This window comes from Molothrus ater, chromosome 3 (assembly GCF_012460135.2).
Source record: "Molothrus ater isolate BHLD 08-10-18 breed brown headed cowbird chromosome 3, BPBGC_Mater_1.1, whole genome shotgun sequence".
NCBI classification, from domain to species: domain Eukaryota; kingdom Metazoa; phylum Chordata; class Aves; order Passeriformes; family Icteridae; genus Molothrus; species Molothrus ater.
Genome location: NC_050480.2, coordinates 24,999,012 through 25,018,986, shown reverse-complemented (window position 1 = coordinate 25,018,986; position 19,975 = coordinate 24,999,012). Strand labels below are relative to the sequence as shown.

General features: G+C 46.4%; 1 protein-coding gene across 1 annotated transcript; it reads right to left on the bottom strand.

Annotated features, from left to right (window-relative positions):
• Positions 1-3,904: 3,904 nt before the first annotated feature.
• Positions 3,905-12,871, bottom strand: LOC118685461 (uncharacterized). Its single transcript, XM_036381003.2, has 2 exons — positions 11,986-12,871; positions 3,905-6,058 (listed from the first exon to the last, which is right to left on the bottom strand). The coding sequence occupies exon 2, from the start codon at positions 6,046-6,048 to the stop codon at positions 4,609-4,611; it is 1,440 nt and encodes a 479-aa protein (XP_036236896.1). The 5' UTR covers positions 6,049-6,058; positions 11,986-12,871; the 3' UTR covers positions 3,905-4,608.
• Between the last annotated feature and the right edge of the window lie 7,104 nt (positions 12,872-19,975).

The window sequence follows — 19,975 nt, the reverse complement described above, 5'->3', positions numbered from 1 at the left end:
TGATGCCACTCATGTCTTGAAGGTCATTAAATGTCCTTTATGTAAACCTGCAAATGCTCATCAAGATGCTTTGATCTCTGTTTAATGTCTTTCTCTGAATTGCTTTCTTTTAATTTCTAGCTTTAGTATTTTCCTCATCTTTTGTCTCAAATGCTTTCCTTTAGCTACCAAGATTTTTGATTTCTACGTTCTGTGTTCTCTTTTATATTTCAAAGTGCTTGGAACATTCTGATGCTTTATAAAAGTTCTTGCATAGATATGCTTTTTCAGAGACTCAGCTGCTCACACCATGTTTTTTCTAAGAGTTTTTTTATTTTGGTGGCTACTACCCTGATAGATGGAATTCTTGACTCTTCCATTTGAATCTGGTAAATAATCTAAAAAGAGCTATGTGGCCTTGGTGTAATTTGTGAGGTTGGGATTTAATTTCTTTCTTTATTTACAAACAACCATGAACTTTATTGGTTTCTATAGTGAAGATGGAAATATTGCCATTGAAGACAAAATGAGGTTCAGGAGGGACAATTGTTTTAAAAGCAGTGAATTTAGGAGGCAAATGTAAACTTTCTTAGCGTGATGAAACATAGTGCGTTCCTTTGAAGGATGTTTCAAAAAATGAGGAGTTTTAATTAATCATACTTTGAATTTAGTACATAAGTTGACTTTTCATCTCTGACTTTGACTTAACTGTCAAAATGCTATTATTATAATAATATTTTATTTTTTTTAAAAGAAATTCTTTATTTGCTGCCTTGGAGAAGATCATAACATAAATTCAGGCAGTTATAAAACCCTTCCTTCTATTTGTAAGCATTTATTCTTGGAATAAATCCTACTGAAGTCCCTGGGAGTAAGGGACAATCTGGCCCATGATATGGGAGAGTTACTTTTACCATAGCTGTGTCTTGTCTGGTATCCTGCTTTGTGTATGTCAGGCTCACTATGGAAATAAATTATCCTTTGTCAACGTCTTGTTGGTAGATTTAAATAAGTCTTAGAAGATTAGTGAGGCACAGTTTTCTCTGTAGAAAATCTGCTGATTTGACTCTGTGGCATCCTGAACATCCAGTCATTTTATTATTTTGCTTTTAATGACTATTTCAAAGTAATGCCTTGAAAAACCAGTAGACTCTTCTAAATGTACGACACTTGTTCCCTCCAGTCTTCTGAAACTGTTGTTTTCTTGTAGTCTGAAATTTTAGTTTCCTCACAACTTTCATGTTTTTTGGGTCTAGTAATTTTTAGGAAGTTTCATATATTGGCAAATCAAGATTTTGCACAGCTGCTCCTCTTCATTAAAAAAACCAAACAAACACCTCCCCACCCCAAAAAAAGCCAACTCCCAAAAAATCCCATTCCTAAAACAAAACAACGAAACCCAAGACGTTTTGAGAATAGTAATTCCCTGATGTTCTGAGCAAAGAAAACTGTTGCAGGAAAATAATAGAGCTCTCCAACAAAAATGCCACAGATTTTCTAACTGGTTTCTTTATGTCCTTCTATTCCAGCACCATCACTGAGTGTTGTATGAGCTTTTTACTTCTGATGGACTTATTTTTTTTCCACCACCTCTCAGCTTGTGATAAACCCTCCAATTCATGCCCCAGCTTCCTGTTCCTGATATGAAGAACACATGTCAGAACAACTGGCCTAACTGGAAATTAAAAAAAAAAAACAAAAAACAACAAAAAACCTACCAAAAAAAATCCAACCAAAAAACACCCCAAAAAACTAGAGAGAGATACTATAAAATAAAAAATATAGAAGTACAAGCACCAACCCAGCATGAGCTTTAGGGTGATAAAATCAGTATTTTGGAGATTTTAGAGATTCAGTTGTAGTGAGATTTTTTTTCGTTGCTAATATAAATTTCTTGGGCTTGTAAAAGATTCAATGAACCCATGGCTGTTTCTCATTAGTGGTGGCTGTCACTAAAATGAATATGTTGCTGAGTGTTCAGTTTCTGGGAAACGTGGTTGAAACACGAGCAGCTCTCTTGATGCAGAGCTCAGAGTCAGATGTTTTCAGAGGGGATGTTCCCCATTAAGTAATGACAGAGAACCATACGGAACACATTACAAATCGAAATACTGATTGATGAAGTGCCTGTGGTCAGCTTTCTACAGAAATGAGAATTTTGAATGTATTATCACGTCAGCATGGAATTGATCTCGTGTACAATCACATTTTGTTTTCATTTCTTTTTTGCTTTACAGTCTCACACGTGCTGTTCCAGATCACGTTTATAGCGAGCAGAACCTCAGACTAAAGGAAATAAAGCATCAAGTTTGAGCTCTGATGTTTCATTGATTTAGCCAAGTTCACAGAAGCCAAGTATGTCTGAGTTTGTTCACACAGCTGGTGAGCTATAAAGTCTTTCTCCCTACAGTAAACTTCTCCCCTCCCTCCAAGAGCTGGGAGAAGGGACTCAGAGTTTGCTGAAGCATGTAGACCTTGGGGAGGGAGAAGTGGGGTCACCTGGTCAGGCAGAGTGGCTCTTGTGTGAGATTGAATTTATCAGACTAAAAGCTCCTCTTTGTCTTCCCCAAAGTAGATGCTTTCCTTCTTCCACTTAGCTCATTTGCGGGAATTTAGTGAGGAAAATCAACTGGTTCATGCTGACTTTAGGGCAAGATGGCCTGATTTGTTTGCATTCAAGTTACTTATTAGTCTAGCTGTAAGTTCAGTTTTTTGTCAGATACAGTGACCTCCTGTTTTACACAGAAGGCAAACAGGGCTGTGAGTGTAAGAAACCTGTGTACAGAAATCACAATGAGCGTGTGGCTGAGTCAGAGCGTATTTAAAGGAAAATGTACAGTCAAATGGTAAATGTAGAACTTTGGGTCCACGAATCTAGCCCTTTTTTTTTGCCAAACAATTCTTAAATGGTGCTTCAGTAAAAGCCTGAGCTGCAATAGACTTAGACACATATTTAGCACAGTGTTATGAACACTTAAGTATTTCTGTTCCTGAGATCCCAACATGAGATTATTGGAGTGGTAAGGCACATCAGGTGTGAGAGCCAAGTCTTGCTTGTGCCTTTGCTAATGGAAACTCACTCAAGTGAATACAGTTGCTTGGTTTACATTTGCACAGCTGAGGCCATGGCTTGGCCTAGGACCTAAAAGTTTGAACATAAGAGAAAAATAACAATCAAATGTCTGCTAGTACCTAGAAATGTGAACAGTGGACTGAATCTAAAATTTAAAAATTAGGAGGGAGAAATATCAGACATTCATGTAAAGCACTTGGGTAAAATTTAGGGTCTATTTTTTCATAATCATTGATTTCAGACAATTGGACCTGATTATTCAGAATTGTTAAGATTGCAGAATCCTTAGCTGAGTTCTCTGAAAATGAAATCTTTGAGACTTACAGCAAAAATAAAGTCTCCTAGCCCTCTTAAATACATGTGAGTGGTTGGGGTTTTTTTCTAAGAATTAGCCACGGTAAACTGTCTTTCAGAGATCTGATTTCTGCCCTTCAGACTTCTACAGATGTTCTTCAAAATGCAGAACAAATGTACCTTCATGATAAGCAATTTGTTAGTTTTCACTTTGTGCTTATACATGTCAGAAATGTGCATTGGTATGTAAGCAAACAATAGTGTTTAAGTGCTTAATTATTTCAAAGGATAAATAAATGTGGAATAATATGAGGAAATATTTACAAGCAGCTGCTCAGGGATATCAGATTTCAAGTTATCCTGTAGCCTTCATAATTATTTCTATGTTCTTGTATTAATAAAGTTATAATGCAGATATCATAGTGATAGTAATTAGTTAAGATTCTACTACCTTTCAGATATTTAAATCAGCAAAATGCTGGAAGTCTTTTTGATAGTGATGGTTAACTTTGGCAAGAGATATGGACTTTTGGTGGGGCTGAATGCTGCGGTGCTGGGGTGATGAGTTTGCCCGGCTCACGTTCAGCCCCGATCAGCGGCGAAGGGGCGCTTGAGGAGCCCGGAGCTCCTATCGCGCCTATGGGTCCCGATGAGATCCACGATGCGAGAGCAAGGAGGGCGGCAGACGCAGGGAGGCGCAGGCAAGGAAAGGAGGACTCAGCCTTCAGGAAGGGTTGGCAGGTTTATTGGAGGAAGGTCGAAGGGGGAGAAAAAGCAGGGTGGAGGGAGAAGGACTGAGCACCGAACTGAGGGCAAATGACAGCTTATAAGGGAAGGGGGAGGGCCTGGGAGGGGCAACACGACGGCAAATGAGGGTATGAAAAAACTGATACATAGTTTGATGAACGTATGAGGCTAACAAATCAGCAAAAAACTGGGGAGGGGTCCCTGCCCTTGCCCAATCACTTGACACCCTGGGGAGAAGGTTCTAGAAGGAAAGGCAGGGCTGCCAAGTGATGGACAAAGGCCAGGGGTGGGGACAACAAGACACATCTGATGGATAGGGGAGGGGAAACATGATAGACAAATAACGATAAGAAATTGGGGATTTCCAGGGAAAGAGGGGGAAACTATTCAGGATGAACCAGACCAAATCAAACAACGTTACATCACACACCACCACATCTCCCCCTTTCGCAAACAACAAAAAAGAAAGGGGGGACGGGGGGACTAACTTATTATAAGTATCTGAGTTTATGTTCTCAAGGTTCGAATTCGCTGTCCTCATAGGGCAGTTCTTGGTCTACAGGCTCCATGCTATCTCCTTCGTCAGGGTCCTCCCAAGAGTTTTCTTCTGGTGAGTTAGGGGGTGCTTGGAGTCGGAGGACTTCCGGAGAGGAGAGGGCTCGGTTAATAAAGTTTTTCAGTACTTTCCATAGTATTGAGGCAGCGAGCAACACAAATATAAGTGAAAAACATAAATAAACGATTGGCTTCAGGATGGCCACTGCCCAGTTTGAAAACCCCCACCCGCGGAACATGTCCCCCAGCCAGTCGGTAGTTTGCGCTTTAATATTTTCAAGATGATTTTGCATGCGCTCAATGGAGACTCTCGCGTCTTCAGCCCTGGATGAGAGGTTGAGGCAGCAGAGACCTTCAAACTCCTCGCACTTGTGCTGGTGTAACAGGAGGAGGAAATCGATGGCGGCTCTGTTTTGGAGCGTGGCTTGCCTCGTGACTTTCTCATCATAAAGGAGGTCCGTTAGGGCGGCTGACGTAAGATTGGCCTGTTTTACAACCCAACACTCTAGGCGGCCCAATTCGCCTAGTGACTTAGCGATCGCTACCCAAGGGAGTAAAACTGTGAGGGCAGTCGCTTTTGTACGGTCCCAATGTTCAATCACAGAGTCGCAGCCTTCATCTAGATTCTTTAGATCTCTTTTGGTACGTACCGAATTGAAGGTCGAGTTGAGGCTTGCGCTTTTATTTTGCCAATCCATAATATGGGTCAGGTTGGGTGTAAACAGGGACAGCCGGCCTAATGCACATGGTCCCCCGATAGGATTAGATGGGATTCCCGCCCAAGCTCGGTTTCCGCAAATTAAGAACAAACCATGGGGAAGGGTCACTGCTTTGTCGTTCGGGGAGGTGGCTAGAGGGATTTTTTCAATGCGTTTGCACCATTGGTTCGGGAGATAGGAGGCATTGGAGGGGTTCAACAAGGTCAGAGTGCGTGGATACTGGAGTGAGGCAGAGGGGGGGTGTTGGGAACCCGGGGCTTCTCTAAAATATAGAGGATTACCGGGGCTGGGGATATATCGAAAAATGAGGCAAACTGGGGCAAGTGCAGAGCCGAGCAAATGGAGCTCTGGAGGGTTCACCTCAAGAGTAGGTTGTAAGCGGAGGTGGTCTCTCCAGGCGTTCCAAAAAGCAGTGGGGGATTCCGGGGTAGTTCTGAAGGAGTAAATATAATTGAAAGGGGAGGGAAGCTGGGAAGGGGGGAGCGGGATCCCCACGAGGCAAGACGCCATCGGGTCTTCTGCTGCCGCCGTGTTCAGGCAAAGGTGATCTTGCCCCAGGGCTTCCGCGAGAGTCCGCCAAACATTAGGTTTCGGCTGGGGGAGAGTCCATGCAGAGCAGCTGGTGGTGAGCGTGGCCCAAAGGAGGTAGGTGGCAACTAGGTGTGTCTGGGACCGTGCCATACCTGAAAAACTAAAAAGAGGCAGCATCAGGGAAGGAGAACTGGGTTTTAAGAAACGTGAACTAAATATTCAAATGGTTCTGGCTCACCACTGAATAAAAAACAGATAGGCGGAAGAAGGGGGTCAGGGGGCTTTCTTCGGCGCCTCCAACTGGCGACACGGACTTGTTGCTCTTTCGCCCGGTGTTTCGCTTCCCTGGGCACAAAAGGCCGAACCCACTTTGAGGGCACCCACTTGGGACCAGAAGGAGTGAGGACGCAAGCGTACCCTCTCCCCCAGGTCACCAAGTCAAAGGGCCCCTGGGTCTGCCAAGTCTCCGGGTCCTTGATGAGGACCGGAGGCTTGGCTGTAGGTTGCAGCGCGTTGTGGCTCCCGAAGTGTCTAACCATGGGCGGGTTCAGGCTCTCAAAGGAACAGTTCAAAAAATTCAAAGTGAACATCGCCCTTGAGAGTCTGATGTGAGGGGGCTCTACCTTTGTGGTGGATTTCTGGTGTTCTAAAGTTTTCTTAAGGCTTTGGTGAGCCCTCTCTATCATGGCTTGGCCTGTCGGGGAATAGGGGATGCCTGTTCGATGTTCTATTCCCCATTGCTGCAGGAACTGGCGCAGTTCCCTGGACTTGTACGCAGGCCCATTATCAGTTTTGAGCAGCCTAGGGATGCCCAGAACAGCAAATGCCTGAAGTAGGTGTTTTTCGACATCTGCTGCCCTTTCCCCCGTGTGGGCGGAGGCGAATACTGCGCCGGAGAAAGTGTCTATCGAGACATGAACAAAGCTCAACCGGCCAAAGGAGGGAACATGAGTGACATCTGTTTGCCACACTTCACAGCTCGAAAGTCCTCTAGGATTTGCCCCCAGGCCCAATGATGGAAGCTGGTGGGACTGGCACTGGGGACATGTCGCCACGATAGCTTTGGCCTGTTCGCGCGTCAGATTGAACTGGCGAACAAGGCCAGGCGCGTTTTGGTGGAACAGCTGGTGGCTTAGTTTGGCCTGACCGAAGCGATCAGGGAGCGGGGCCACCTGAACAGGAGCGGCAAGGGCATCAGCGCGCCTGTTGCCCTCCGCAATGAACCCCGGCAAGTCGGTGTGCGACCTTACGTGCATTACGTAGAAGGGCTGCTCTCGGTGGGAGACTAAATTTACAATTTTGGAGAGTAGCTCGAAAAGACGAACATTCGAGACGTCCTGGAGGATTGCTCCCTCCGCTCTGGACACTACACCGGCTACATATGCCGAATCAGTTACTAAATTGAATGGCTCAGAGAACCTCTCAAAAGCCCGGACGACTGCATCTAACTCAGCCACTTGTGGCGATCCTTCCACCACAGTGATGTCTGCCTCCCACCGCTGAGTTTGAGGATCCCGCCAAGTCATCACTGACTTGTGGGATGCTCCAGATGCGTCAGTGAAAACGGTCAGGGCATCGAGGGGTCTCTTGCTCTGTACTGACTTGATGGTAAAAATAAATTCTTGATTAAACAATTTATGGGCCGGCCGATCTATCGTAATTTGGCCCGTGTAGCTGTCCAAAGCTAGTTGTAAAAGTTCGTTCGTCTGAAGGACGTTCTCAAACATTGTTAATTTGAGGTGGCCCGTGCCAAATTTAATGGGAAGATGAATGCACGTCAAGTCCTCACCTGCCAGCTCCCTGATCCGTGATCTCGCTTTCCGGATCAGGTCAGCCACCAGCTCCAGTGGCGATGTCATTCTCTTGGACCTGTGGTGGCTCAGGAATACCCACTCTATAATCAAGAGAGGGTCCTTCGCCCCGCGGTCCTTGCTCTTCCCGATGACTCCGTCCCACTGGAAGAGCATGCCGTGAAGGTGTGGCAGTTTTCCCAAAACAATAAAACGGAATGGCAGGCCCGGTTGGTACCGGTGGGCCTGCCTGGCCGAGATTAAACTCTGAATTTTCTCCAGAGCGGTTTTGGCCTCCGGGGTGAGGGTCCTGGGAGAACTCAGCTCCTCTCCCCCCTTCAACAAATTGAAGAGAGGGGTTAGGTCTTCCGTGGGAATACCCAACCAAGGTCTCACCCAATTTAAAGAACCACACAGTTGGTGGGCATCTGCTAGGCTTCGGATATTGCTTTTTATTGCCAATTTTTGCGGAACAATGGTCCGCTTGGTAATTTCAAGGCCGAGGTACCGCCAGGGTGGCATCCTTTGAATCTTTTCCTGCGCCAGCTCAAACCCTGCAGCAACCAACGCAGTGGTTGTTAGGTCAAGCGCATGAGCCAACAGGTCGTCGTCTGGCGCACAAATCAAAATGTCATCCATATAATGATGGATGACGGCTGACTCCACAGCTGCACGAACAGGGGTCAGCAGGGAAGCGACGTACCATTGGCAGATCACCGGGCTGCACTTTAAGCCTTGTGGCAATACTGTCCAATGGTAGCGCTTGCCTGGGGCTTCACGGTTGATGGATGGAACCGTGAAGGCGAAGCGCGGCGCGTCATCGGGGTGTAGGGGAATTTGGAAAAAACAATCTTTTATGTCAACAACTGCCAAATTCCAATCTTTAGGGAGCATCGCAGGGGACGGCATCCCTGGTTGGAGGGGTCCCATATCTTTAATAACTGCATTAATTTGACGGAGGTCATGCAGGAGTCGCCATTTGTCTTTGTTGGGCTTTTTAATGACAAAGATGGGAGAGTTCCAAGGCGACATGGACTCTACTAAATGCCCTTTCTGTAGTTGTTCCTGCACGAGCTCGTTGAGCGCCGCTAATTTTTGTTTGTTTAGCGGCCACTGCGCCACCTGTACTGGTTCATCCGAAAGCCAATCCAGCTTCCAGGTGGGGCGCTCAGCAGTGGTCGCTGCCCGAAAAACCTGGGGAGCCACTGGTAGGTCAATTCGGGCTCCCCACTGGGCCAAGAGATCCCTCCCCCACAGGGGTTCCGTATAATCTAATACAAACGGACGAACAGAAGCCAATTGTCCGTCGGGCCCCGTAATTTGTACGATGCCTTTCGATTGCCTCGCCAATTGAAGCCCTCCTACACCTCTGATGTGGCCAGGGACGCTTTGCAGTTCCCAACGCGACGGCCAATCCCGAGAGGGAATAACCGTGACGTCTGCCCCTGTGTCCAGCAAGCCGCGTAGTGCGACTTGCTCTCCCCCCTTTTTTAATTTACAAATAAGTTTGGGCTTTTCATGCCCAAGGGCTTGAGCCCAGGCTACTGTAGGTATGTTTGAGGCCTGGGCCGCTGATTGAGGTTTTATAGATGGTAAAGTGGAAACAGTGGATGGTCGTGGCACGACGAAGAATTGGGCTATTATCTGCCCCTTCGGTAGGAAGAGCGGGGGGTGGACACAATGCAGCATGAGTGAGATTTGTTCCGAGCCAGCGGGAAGCAGGCTCGGGACAATACTCACTTCTGGTGGGGTCGCCTTTGTGTCGCCTAGGACGAGGAGACTGTGGCTTTGACGTTCCCAGTTTGTTAGACCCTCCGGGAGGACAGCAACGTGGTGGAAACCGGCGGAACGGAGATGTAATGGTTCCGCAAGCTGCAACCTACGGGAGGAAACACAGGATGAAAGAGCATGAGTATTAATAGGTGGCTGTGTCAGTCCGGTATGAAAGTCAAGTCCAGTTGGAGGCATTATCTCACTGTTCTCCCTCTTCTCCCGCCAGGACGGATGGTGTGAACAGGCCTCCGCATTTGTGTCCTGGCGCAGGGGGCCGCTGCGCTGTTTAATTAGTTTTTTTGAACAGTTTGCCCGTGGGTCCCCTGCACGGACTTTTTAAACTCATAAAATTGTTGTTTGAGGGGACATGCGGGCATCCAGTGCCCCAGCTTCCCACACAGATGGCACGGTGTGGCTGGAGGCTTGGGCACCGGGGCTGATGTTGGTGGCAGTGGCTGCGCGGTAGTGGGACAGACGTCGGTGGTAAATGGGGGCTCCTCGACGGCGGCGGCGGCAGGACGAAAAGGTGTCTTCAGACGGGAGGCTGCGGCAGGTGGTGGTCCGGTACCTGATGGAACTAATACCTTTTTCCCACACACCAAAAGCATGTCCCGCAGGGTGGGAGCTGGCTCCAGAGGGAGGCTGTTGATTGCATCTTTGCAAGCCGAGTTGGCATTGAGGAATGCCATCTCTTTTAACAGCTCGGCTTGCAAGTGTTCTCCTTCAACCTGATAGTTAATGGACTTTCGGAGCCGCTCCACAAACTCGAGGAATGGTTCCTCGGCACCCTGCAGGACTTTGGCATATGGGACCTGGGGTGTGGCCGCTCGCAACCCCAAGAAAGCTTTCTCAGCCGCCCGGGCAGTTTGCTGCAGAACCTCCACGGGTATGGCTCTGGCTTGGGTTGCTCCGTCACTCCAGTTCCCCGTCCCAAGCATATGGTCAATGGAAATGACATCCCCGTCTACACTCGTCCGGGAGTTCGGGGAATCCCATAGGGACGGGAGCACCTTCAAGGCTTCCTTTCTCCACGCTGCTTCCCAGAGCACTTGCTCGGTGGAATTGAGGAGGCAGCGGAAGACTCGGCGGAGGTCGGCAGGTGTAATGACCGACTCCGCTAGGACGGCCTGAAGGAGTCCCCGAAAATATTCGGAGTCCCTCCCGAACTCTTTCTGTGCTTTGCACAGCTCCTTCATGGACGAGTGAGAGAAGGGGACCCATTGAGCCAGGGTTGTCCCATCTCCCGCGGGATGAAAAACGACCGGGGCTGCTGATGGGACTGCAGACAGCTCCGGTCCCCGGCTCGGGACCCCCCCCCCCGCTAGCCCCCAGAGCGTGGGAACCGGAAGGGAGGGCGTGGGAACCGGGAGCGGGGGAGGGAGGGTCCCGGCGTGGGAACTGGAGGGAGGGTTCTGCAGCAAAGTGCCTCCCCTTGTGGGAGGGGCCCCATGACGTCGTTGCGGAGGCGGGGGGTGGTGGGAGAGGAGGGGAAGGGGGAGGAGTTGCAGGGGGTGAAGGCGGGGGAGGAGGGGGAGGAGTTTCGGGAGCAGGGGGCGGAGGAGGAGGGGGGGGGAGAAGGGGGAGGGGGAAGGGGAGGGGACGTGGGAGGAACCCGCGAGGGGGGAAGGGGAGGGATTTGGGGGGGGGCCCGGGAAGGAGTGGGGGAACTCTGGGAAGGAGAAGGGGGTTTTTTAGGATTGAACACGCGGTCCCCTCCATTTCGGGATGATTTGACGCCATCTTGGCGAGAGGACCGCGGAGAACTGAAACGAACCTTGGGTTTAACAACTGGGGTCGAGGGGGTGCGGAAAGAGGGAGCAGGAACAGTCTCCTCCGGAGGTTGGCCAGACCTTCGGAGGCTCGGGGACCGGGTCGCCCGCGAGGAACTTAGGGACGGGTGTCTCCCTGGCGCGGGGCTGTCGCGGGCTGCTCCCCGCAGGGACTCGGTTCGGGAAGGAGGGCGCGAGGAACGAAGGGCAGGCGCATGGGGACGGGGAGAACTGGGGTATAACTGGGGGTCCGCTGGCTGAGTCCGGGAGGAGGGTTTAACAGTGAGGGCAGAAATCAAAAGGGATATTAAACAAAAATGGCTCTGAAAGGATTTGCCGCCAGCTTGGATCTCTCTCTGAAGGCGGGATTGGACTCGCCTCAGGAATTTGGGATCCCGGACTGACTCGGCATTTAAATCGGGGTAGGTACGGGTCAGCCAGCGGACTAAACTTTTAACTTCCCTTTTGTTAAACTTATAATTCCCACCCCCCAGGGTACCCACAACTTGGTAAAAAACCCCTTTCTGAGTGGCCGACAGTTTAGCACCCATATTTGCAGATGGAATACGCAGGGGTCAGCCACTCGCTCTACCGCTAGCAACAGGGAAATCAAAAGGAATCTAAAATAAAACTAAACGGGGTCCCCACTGACCCTGACCTCCCCCTCCCACTGGCCGAGGAGAGGACCGGGATGCCTATGCCAGGTTTTCCGTGAGGTCAGGTGGTGGGCTGTACAACACAGCCAAGAGACTCACCCGTCAGGGGGACGAACCAAGGCTGCTGCTAGCGGGAGCTGCCTGCGCCGAAGGCGGCCTCTTTAGGGTGCGCTGAGAGGGTGTCGCCTTCTTCTCTCCGGAGCACCGCACCTCCCGAAACGAGGGCGTGCTACACGGAGAGCGGTGAGTCGCCCAAAGGATTAGAGCAATCCAACCCGCGCGTCGCGGGACTCCTGCTCCGAGATGCAGTCCTCCGAACGGTGTTCAGGATCGCAGACTGCCTCAGATGCAGGGGTCTTCACGCCACGCGTTGGGCGCCAAACTGCTGCGGTGCTGGGGTGATGAGTTTGCCCGGCTCACGTTCAGCCCCGATCAGCGGCGAAGGGGCGCTTGAGGAGCCCGGAGCTCCTATCGCGCCTATGGGTCCCGATGAGATCCACGATGCGAGAGCAAGGAGGGCGGCAGACGCAGGGAGGCGCAGGCAAGGAAAGGAGGACTCAGCCTTCAGGAAGGGTTGGCAGGTTTATTGGAGGAAGGTCGAAGGGGGAGAAAAAGCAGGGTGGAGGGAGAAGGACTGAGCACCGAACTGAGGGCAAATGACAGCTTATAAGGGAAGGGGGAGGGCCTGGGAGGGGCAACACGACGGCAAATGAGGGTATGAAAAAACTGATACATAGTTTGATGAACGTATGAGGCTAACAAATCAGCAAAAAACTGGGGAGGGGTCCCTGCCCTTGCCCAATCACTTGACACCCTGGGGAGAAGGTTCTAGAAGGAAAGGCAGGGCTGCCAAGTGATGGACAAAGGCCAGGGGTGGGGACAACAAGACACATCTGATGGATAGGGGAGGGGAAACATGATAGACAAATAACGATAAGAAATTGGGGATTTCCAGGGAAAGAGGGGGAAACTATTCAGGATGAACCAGACCAAATCAAACAACGTTACATCACACACCACCACAGCTGAAGGATTTCCTGGCAGGAGGAAGCTTGAGAGAGCTGCAACTATCACTCAGATTGCCTTCCCCATGTACAGTTTTCTTACCATACACAAAGACCCTGCAGTCTTCGTGTTTCTTCAGCCCAGCACTTTGAGCTCTGCTCTCAGAAATGTTGCAGTTGTACTTTTGGTTCTGTCCAGGAATTGCAAGTTTGAGTTTAGATTGGGCACAGATTAGGAAAGATTCATTGAGCTTTTATGTGGCATGAGGTTCTGATCTCATGAATCCTGCTAGTCTTCGAGGATCAAATATCCAAATCCTCTCTGAGGCTTCTTCCCCAGCCCAAGATGAGCAATAGTCATGGTCCTTATCTGAACAGGAGAGCATCTTAGGTGAGATAAGGGAAAGGTTGATGGCATTTCCTCGGACCTTGTGTGTATCTCAGGAGGACTCAGTTCCATAGTACGGTTTGGCCTGGGATAGTTGATTGAGGCTTTGGTGCCAGAAAGACTTAATTAGTACTGGACTGGGTGCACACATGCACGCTTCTGGCAGTGTAACCAATAGATAGGTTTTGTGACTTCTAGGCTTGTTCTGCTCTGACAGGAAGCAAGGGTGTGGTTCCTGGCTCCTAAAGCTGCTCCAAGCAAGGGCTGAGCAGGCTTGCCCTGCAAACCCCTGGCCGTGCCTGGGCTGCTCTCTTGAGCTGGAACTAGCACTGATGTGAATGTGTGGTGAATAAACTCTGAGCTGCAGGGTGAGGTCAGTCAAACAGGTTATCTGTGTGTTTGGGCTGCCTTTTTTTCTTTCCAGCACCAGGCACTCTTAAACTGATAGACTACCTCAATGCACTAGAGATTTTACTATGGGTCAGATAAAATAAGGAAATTCCTCTTTCTCCTTCCACTGAAAGTTTCTAAGCTTCTCCTGGGACCTAAATCAGGGAATTAGGAATCTTAGATATTATTGAATTAATCTTCTCCAGAACTTGTTTTTTGTATGCGTGAAGATAATAGTGTAGTTTTGTTTCAGATAAAAATATTCAGACAGCATTGTGTGAATTGCTGCAGCTGTAGTTACCACTTTCCACAAGTATGTGTTATGGACAGAGAAGACTTGCCAATATAATCATCACTAATACAGATTTCTCTTTCCTTTTGTTACTGTTTCTACTGAATGGCTGTGTTTGATTGCTTTATTTTTTTAACTTGCCAATTCTTATACATTTCAACAACCCTAAAAAGAATATTTTCAAAATGGTCAAGTAACTAAAGACTTTCTCTCTTTCTCAGATGTGATCTGGTGCTTGTATGTGGGTCTGGAAATGCTATTACCTGCCAAAACACTAGTGAAACTGGTGTGATACAGACATCTAAATCTTCTGAGACTCTTGGTCTCACATAGAAGATCTGGCACTAGTACAATCATTTAGGTTACTGGTATGTGTTTTTATTGAAAAACATCCCACTGCAACAACATTTATGGATATAAAGACATCCTATGTTGTTTCTTCCCTGTACTGCCATTTCCTTTCTAGATTGAAATAGGTGATACTGCTAAGAGTACCAGTATAACTGCACCAATATTAAATGTTATATTAACTATATCTGACATCTTGTTGAAAGTTGTGACAGCCTCCTAAGTGCTAGTCTGTTCTGAAACTGAGATTTAAGGTCTAATTCCACAAAACTTTGCTTTCTTTTTAGATTGAGGCTTTTTGTCTTTTTGGCTCTCTTGGAAGATTTTTCTGTGGTTATATTTATGCTGCCAAATCAGACTGGGATTCAAACTTTGGGTAGGACTTTGGGTGTTATTATTTCTGTCTCATAATAAGACAGGGATTAGGAACAGAGTGAATGAAGAGTAAGATTTGAAGCTTTTGAACCAGACCTATCACTCATCAGAAATAAGTCCATGCTAATGTTGCAGTTTGAGCCTTTTGAGTTTCCCTAGAATTTTTGAGGCAGTCATGTGAGATCTAAACAGCAAGGCTGCCTAAAAAGTAAACACATCCTTTTAGATGTGGTGAGCTGATCAGATTGGATATGAGTTCCAAGAATGTACAAAATTAAATCTATTTAATTTAGCAACAGAAATGTTACTGCACAGTGATAGCACACGCATGACTCATCTCCAGTGTCGCAACACTGGTTAATGAACCAGAGAAATTGGACACAGAGATGACTGCTCTTGGCCTTGCTGGGAATACCAGTAAGAAGCCTGACCAGTAAGAAGCCTAACCAGTGCCAGTTGTGCTGTTTTTCAGCTCATGTGTTAGTCATGTACAGAAAAATTTATTCCCACCTAAGCCACACCAAGTAGCACCTAAGCCACACCAAGGAGCACCAAAGTAACTATTACAGTTGCTGGATTTCCATGGCCACTCCAGGACTTGTCCTGTTAGAATATCACAGTAGGGTGATCACATCTGGCCATCAGAGAGCAACTTGGGGTGTACTGTTTCAACAGAATAACTGGTTTGGGCCTGTGCTTCCTAGTCAGGATCATGTATTGATCTGCAGTTCCAGTCCTATTAAGTTATTGATTATGTAACACTAATCATTACTATTTTCCAGAGTGATGTGAGGTTTCCACAACGTTTCACTTTTCCTGGAGTGATGTGGGACACAACCCTCACCCCTCAAAAAAAATCCCCAGGCCCTTTTTTTTTCTGACTATCTTACCTGTATGGTGCAAAACTATCTTTGCTAGAAGAATCATCAGTTACTGCAAAACCAATTATGCATTGTACAGTTTTGCTTCTTTTTATCCCTCTCTTTTTTTTTTTCTGAATTTTCTGATTACTGAAAAGCATCAAATACAAAAGGAGAACATAAAGCAAAGGTAGGACTTTTCATTTGCTTGGGGCCACTCAGCTCCCACAAGATCTGAAACAAGAGGGCCCTTCTAAATCCCAGAGAAAGAGCATGTTTTTCTGTAAATGCTCTCACATTCTCTCTTGCTCTCACTTGCTTTAAAGCATACATCTGACACAAATTAATCTGCAGGGTTTTTAGTCATTTCCCATCCGCTGCTGGGGCAAATTAGACTTGCTGATGTTGTTTTGGCCTAACCCTGAAGCAGCATGAAAGGAATGGCCCAGAGGGAGAGCGAGCATGTTCTCCTTGGCTCTTCTACCATGTACTCTCCAGTCTGTTCAACAACAAAAAAATAGTTCAATTGGCCTGAAAGGCACTGAAAACCCCTCTGTAGTACCTTAAAGAACCAAAATTACTTAATTAATGTGGAGACCATTATGTGAGGTTACCATATGAATGAGTAAGTGGACTGCCTGAGTTACAGAGCAGGAAAGAGGAAAGGATATCTGAGGTCAGACTTGTCAGGGTAAAGGAATCCTAAACAATGAGGGCATTGGTTTAAGATTTGAGGAAGAATTTGAAAAAGAGCCCTGAGAGTGAAATTAAATGAAGCATGGGAGAGTATTAGTGGAGATTAGCAGTGCAGTGAAGGAACCCAGAGCAGACTGCCAATCGCCCCTAAGCACAGGCAGCTTTAACTGGGCTGATGCCGACAGGAATTAGGCAGTACTGGAGTCTGACTGAAAACTATTTTCTTGAGCAATGTGAAAGAGTTTCTCTTCCACACCCCCTTTCTTTCACTAAGTTCTGAAAGTGAACATGCCCCGTCTCAGCTGCATGTGGGGTTTTTGCCAGGCAGATTTGTGACAGAAGCAGATAAAGCAGAGTCAAGACTTGAAAAGCACTTGGGCACTCTCAGTGTAAATGTGGGATTCACTCAGTAGCACAGGAGTGTCATTGCAAACGTGCTGCTTCAGATGAAGAAAGGCCAAAGCCTAGTGAAACTAACAAAATTAATGCCTGTGCTTATAGCTGAAGTCTGGGAGACATATTTACTTAAATATAGATACTGGTTTAGTGAAAACTAGATTCTTTTTCTGAAATGAGCATGCTTACAGTGCTTTTCAGGGCTCTTCGAGGCTATTTCAAGATTACTCTCCTTGGAGTTTTTCTTATTAGTTATAGTTTCCAGAAAGTAGTATCTATGATAGAACAAATATCCAATGACCAGATGAAGGTGGCAATATTTTGTAAAGTGTTGGCTGCAGTACTTATTTTATTGGCTTTGGTTTAATTTGCTGTCTTTTTGAAACAGTAATTACATATTCTGGAATAAAAATCCTGACTGTTGCATATGAGTCCCTAGCACTTTTCCTGTCAGCTACAAGAAGAATTCTGGCTAAAAACAAGGGGAAAGTGAATCATCTCTCTGAAAATACTTTTATTCTGTGCTTTTACAGAAGACAATGAACTAGTTCTTGAGTAACATTTCTGAAACCATCCAGAGAATCCCAAAGTAATACCTGCCAGAGACTGTAGGAAGTCAGCGATCATATTTAGACCACGTTTTTCAGATATAACTGATGCCCCCAATTGACTGTGTGGTTTGGAAGGACCTAAGAACTTTGGAGAACAGTAATTCAGTGCTTTGGTGTTTAATCCTGCTGTACCGTGATAACCAATAGCTGGCTAAATAGATGGAAGAAGTTCTTTATTGTGGGGGTGGTGAGGCACTGGAACAGGTTGCCCAGAGAAGCTGTGGATGCCTCATCCCTGCAAATGTTCAAGGCCAGGCTGGATGAGGTTTTGAGAAACCAGGTCTAGAGAAAGGTGTCCCTGCCCATAGCAGGGGGATTGGATCTGGATGGTCTTTAAGGTCCCTTCCAACACATACTGTGATTGTATGGATTAATGTCCATCTTTAAAAAGCTGCACTGTATCTTTAGCAATAAGTACTGTAGGTAATCTTGTGGTTTAGAACTGTAAGCCTTCAACACTGGGGCTTAGACTTCCAGAGCAGCTCCTACATTCTCTTGGGTAATGGACTGAAATGCTTATGTTGCCTCGTGAAGATTCATTTCTAAAACTTCACTGGTTTGTGTCCCTAAAACATTTAGGTGCTTCTGGGAAAGGGGGTGACTGTCAGCAATCATAATAGTTTTCAAGTGACACTGAAACTGCTGTCTGGCTGACGTTCTAAAATGGAGTAAATTAGCGGAATCCACACAAATGTTGCTTCATTGCATAAACTGCATTTCAGAAACAGATTGGATAACATTTTCATGTTCCCCTTTGCAGCAATTGTTTCCTTTCTCTGCAAAAGAATAATTTAAGTAATTGGAATTTTCCTGCAGGATAGGAAAAAATTACCCACCTTCCATCCCTTTCTTTTTTATTTTCCCATCTATTATTTTAATTGAAACCAAAATTGTTTGAAATATTAAATACCATTAGAGGCCTCCCATAACTAGAGCTGGGTGGGAAAAACTTTTCTAATCTGCACAACCTTTGTGTTTTCCTGAACACTTCTGCTCTGCTCTGAGACAAAACCAAGCCCCTTTAAAGGCAGGAGTGCTCATGCTTGTGTTGCTACATGGGTGTTAGCATTATGAGAGTGGTATGTAACCCCCCAGAAGTGTCAGATTCAAAATACTTCATTTTCTTCCCAACCTAAGAGAAGGTTGCTAGTAAAAAGTTCCATGATTTCATTCTCTCTCAGATCTTGAACAGGCATACTAGCAGGGCACTGCCCTTCAGCTGAGTGCTCTGCAGGTTAATATGAAGGCCATGAGAAATCTGAAATTGGTAGGAATCCACATAGATCATGGCCCCACATGTATTTACCCAGCCTGCCCTCAAAACACACCTTGCAGCCTGGCTGAGCGTGGACTGAATTCCCCTTGGGAAGGAATGTTGGGTTGGGAGACTTGGGACTCAGTCACCTGCTCTACAGCTGTCATGCAGGACTTCACCAGGAGTCCTTCAAGCTTGGCCTGACTGAGATGTCCCACCTGCTCCAGAGGAGGTGTGGGAAGTGCTTAAGCTGGGCTTGACAGAGAAGGTGAGCTCAGGTGCAGCTGTGAGGCAGAATTACCTGTGGGGACACAGATGAGGCCACTCCATGATGGCATGTGAGTTTGGACACAGCAGAAAGCTGCCAGGAAACCCTCCAGAAAAAAAAAAAACAAAAACAAAGCAAACCTGGCCAAATCTGTTGTGTCTCTGCACTGGGTTTTTTTTTTTTTTAGTTGTGGTGTGTTTGTTTTTTGTTTTTTGGGTTTTTTTTGGGGGGGGGGGGTTCATAAAAAAGAAAATCATACCATATAAATGAGAAACAAAGATTAAGTCAAAGTGGTTTTGCTTAACCCTAGAGCTAAACAAGCTGACAGAGGAATTGCGCACCCTCTAAACAGTCTGCATTGCTTCAGCTAACAATAACATATGTGATGCTCCTGCTAATTCTGACTTGGCCATGGCGTTACTCAATATGTTGTCCTGTAGCTGATGGCTCAACAGGACATACAGCCTAAGCAGAGTTAACAGCAGAGTGGGACTTTCTGTTAACGTATTGTATAATGGCCAAATTTTGCCATCCATTAATCTCATCAGTACTGGAGGACATGTTTAGCTAAGAATACTTTTTATATGAAATATGTTAGAGGCAACATGTTCCTGAGCAATAAACTACTGCTGTTTCTCCACTCCAATCTGAACAACACACAGTAACTTTTTATTGAAAGATTTTTCTGTTACTTCAAACAGACTTGAACCCTGATATTCCTTCTACATGAAATCTAATTAAAGAAATGTGATTTCATTTTAAGAGGTTTTTCCCTGTCCTAGCCAGTTCATAGCAATTAGAAATGCTTTGTGTTAGAGCCCACATAGGAGAATTGTATTACTTAAAATTTCAAGTCTTTTTCATGTGTGAACCACAAATATATTAACTTTCAATGATTCACAAATTAAGCTGACGAAAATAAAGGCAGGGAGGCTGGTAGCTTCATACTTTCTAAGAGTTTGTGAAGGTTTGGGGAGTGGGTTTATTATATAAAAAAAATGGAAAAAAGCCAAAGTCAAGAAAAAATGAGGGACACATGAGATTAAAAAACTATGTCGTTTTCTTTTAAAAGGTTCTGAATAACTAATCCATCATTAAGATTCCTTTTAATGGCTGGTGCTCTTTCTAATTGGTTAAACTACTTAAGAAAGCATTTCAGTGCCATCATTAGCATAGAAAGCCTGATTGTTTATGTCTTTTGATCAT

Coding starts and splice junctions, on each gene's coding strand:
- LOC118685461 (XM_036381003.2), bottom strand. CDS start 6,048: ATGGCACGGTCCCAGACACACCTAGTTGCCACCTACCTCCTTTGGGCC.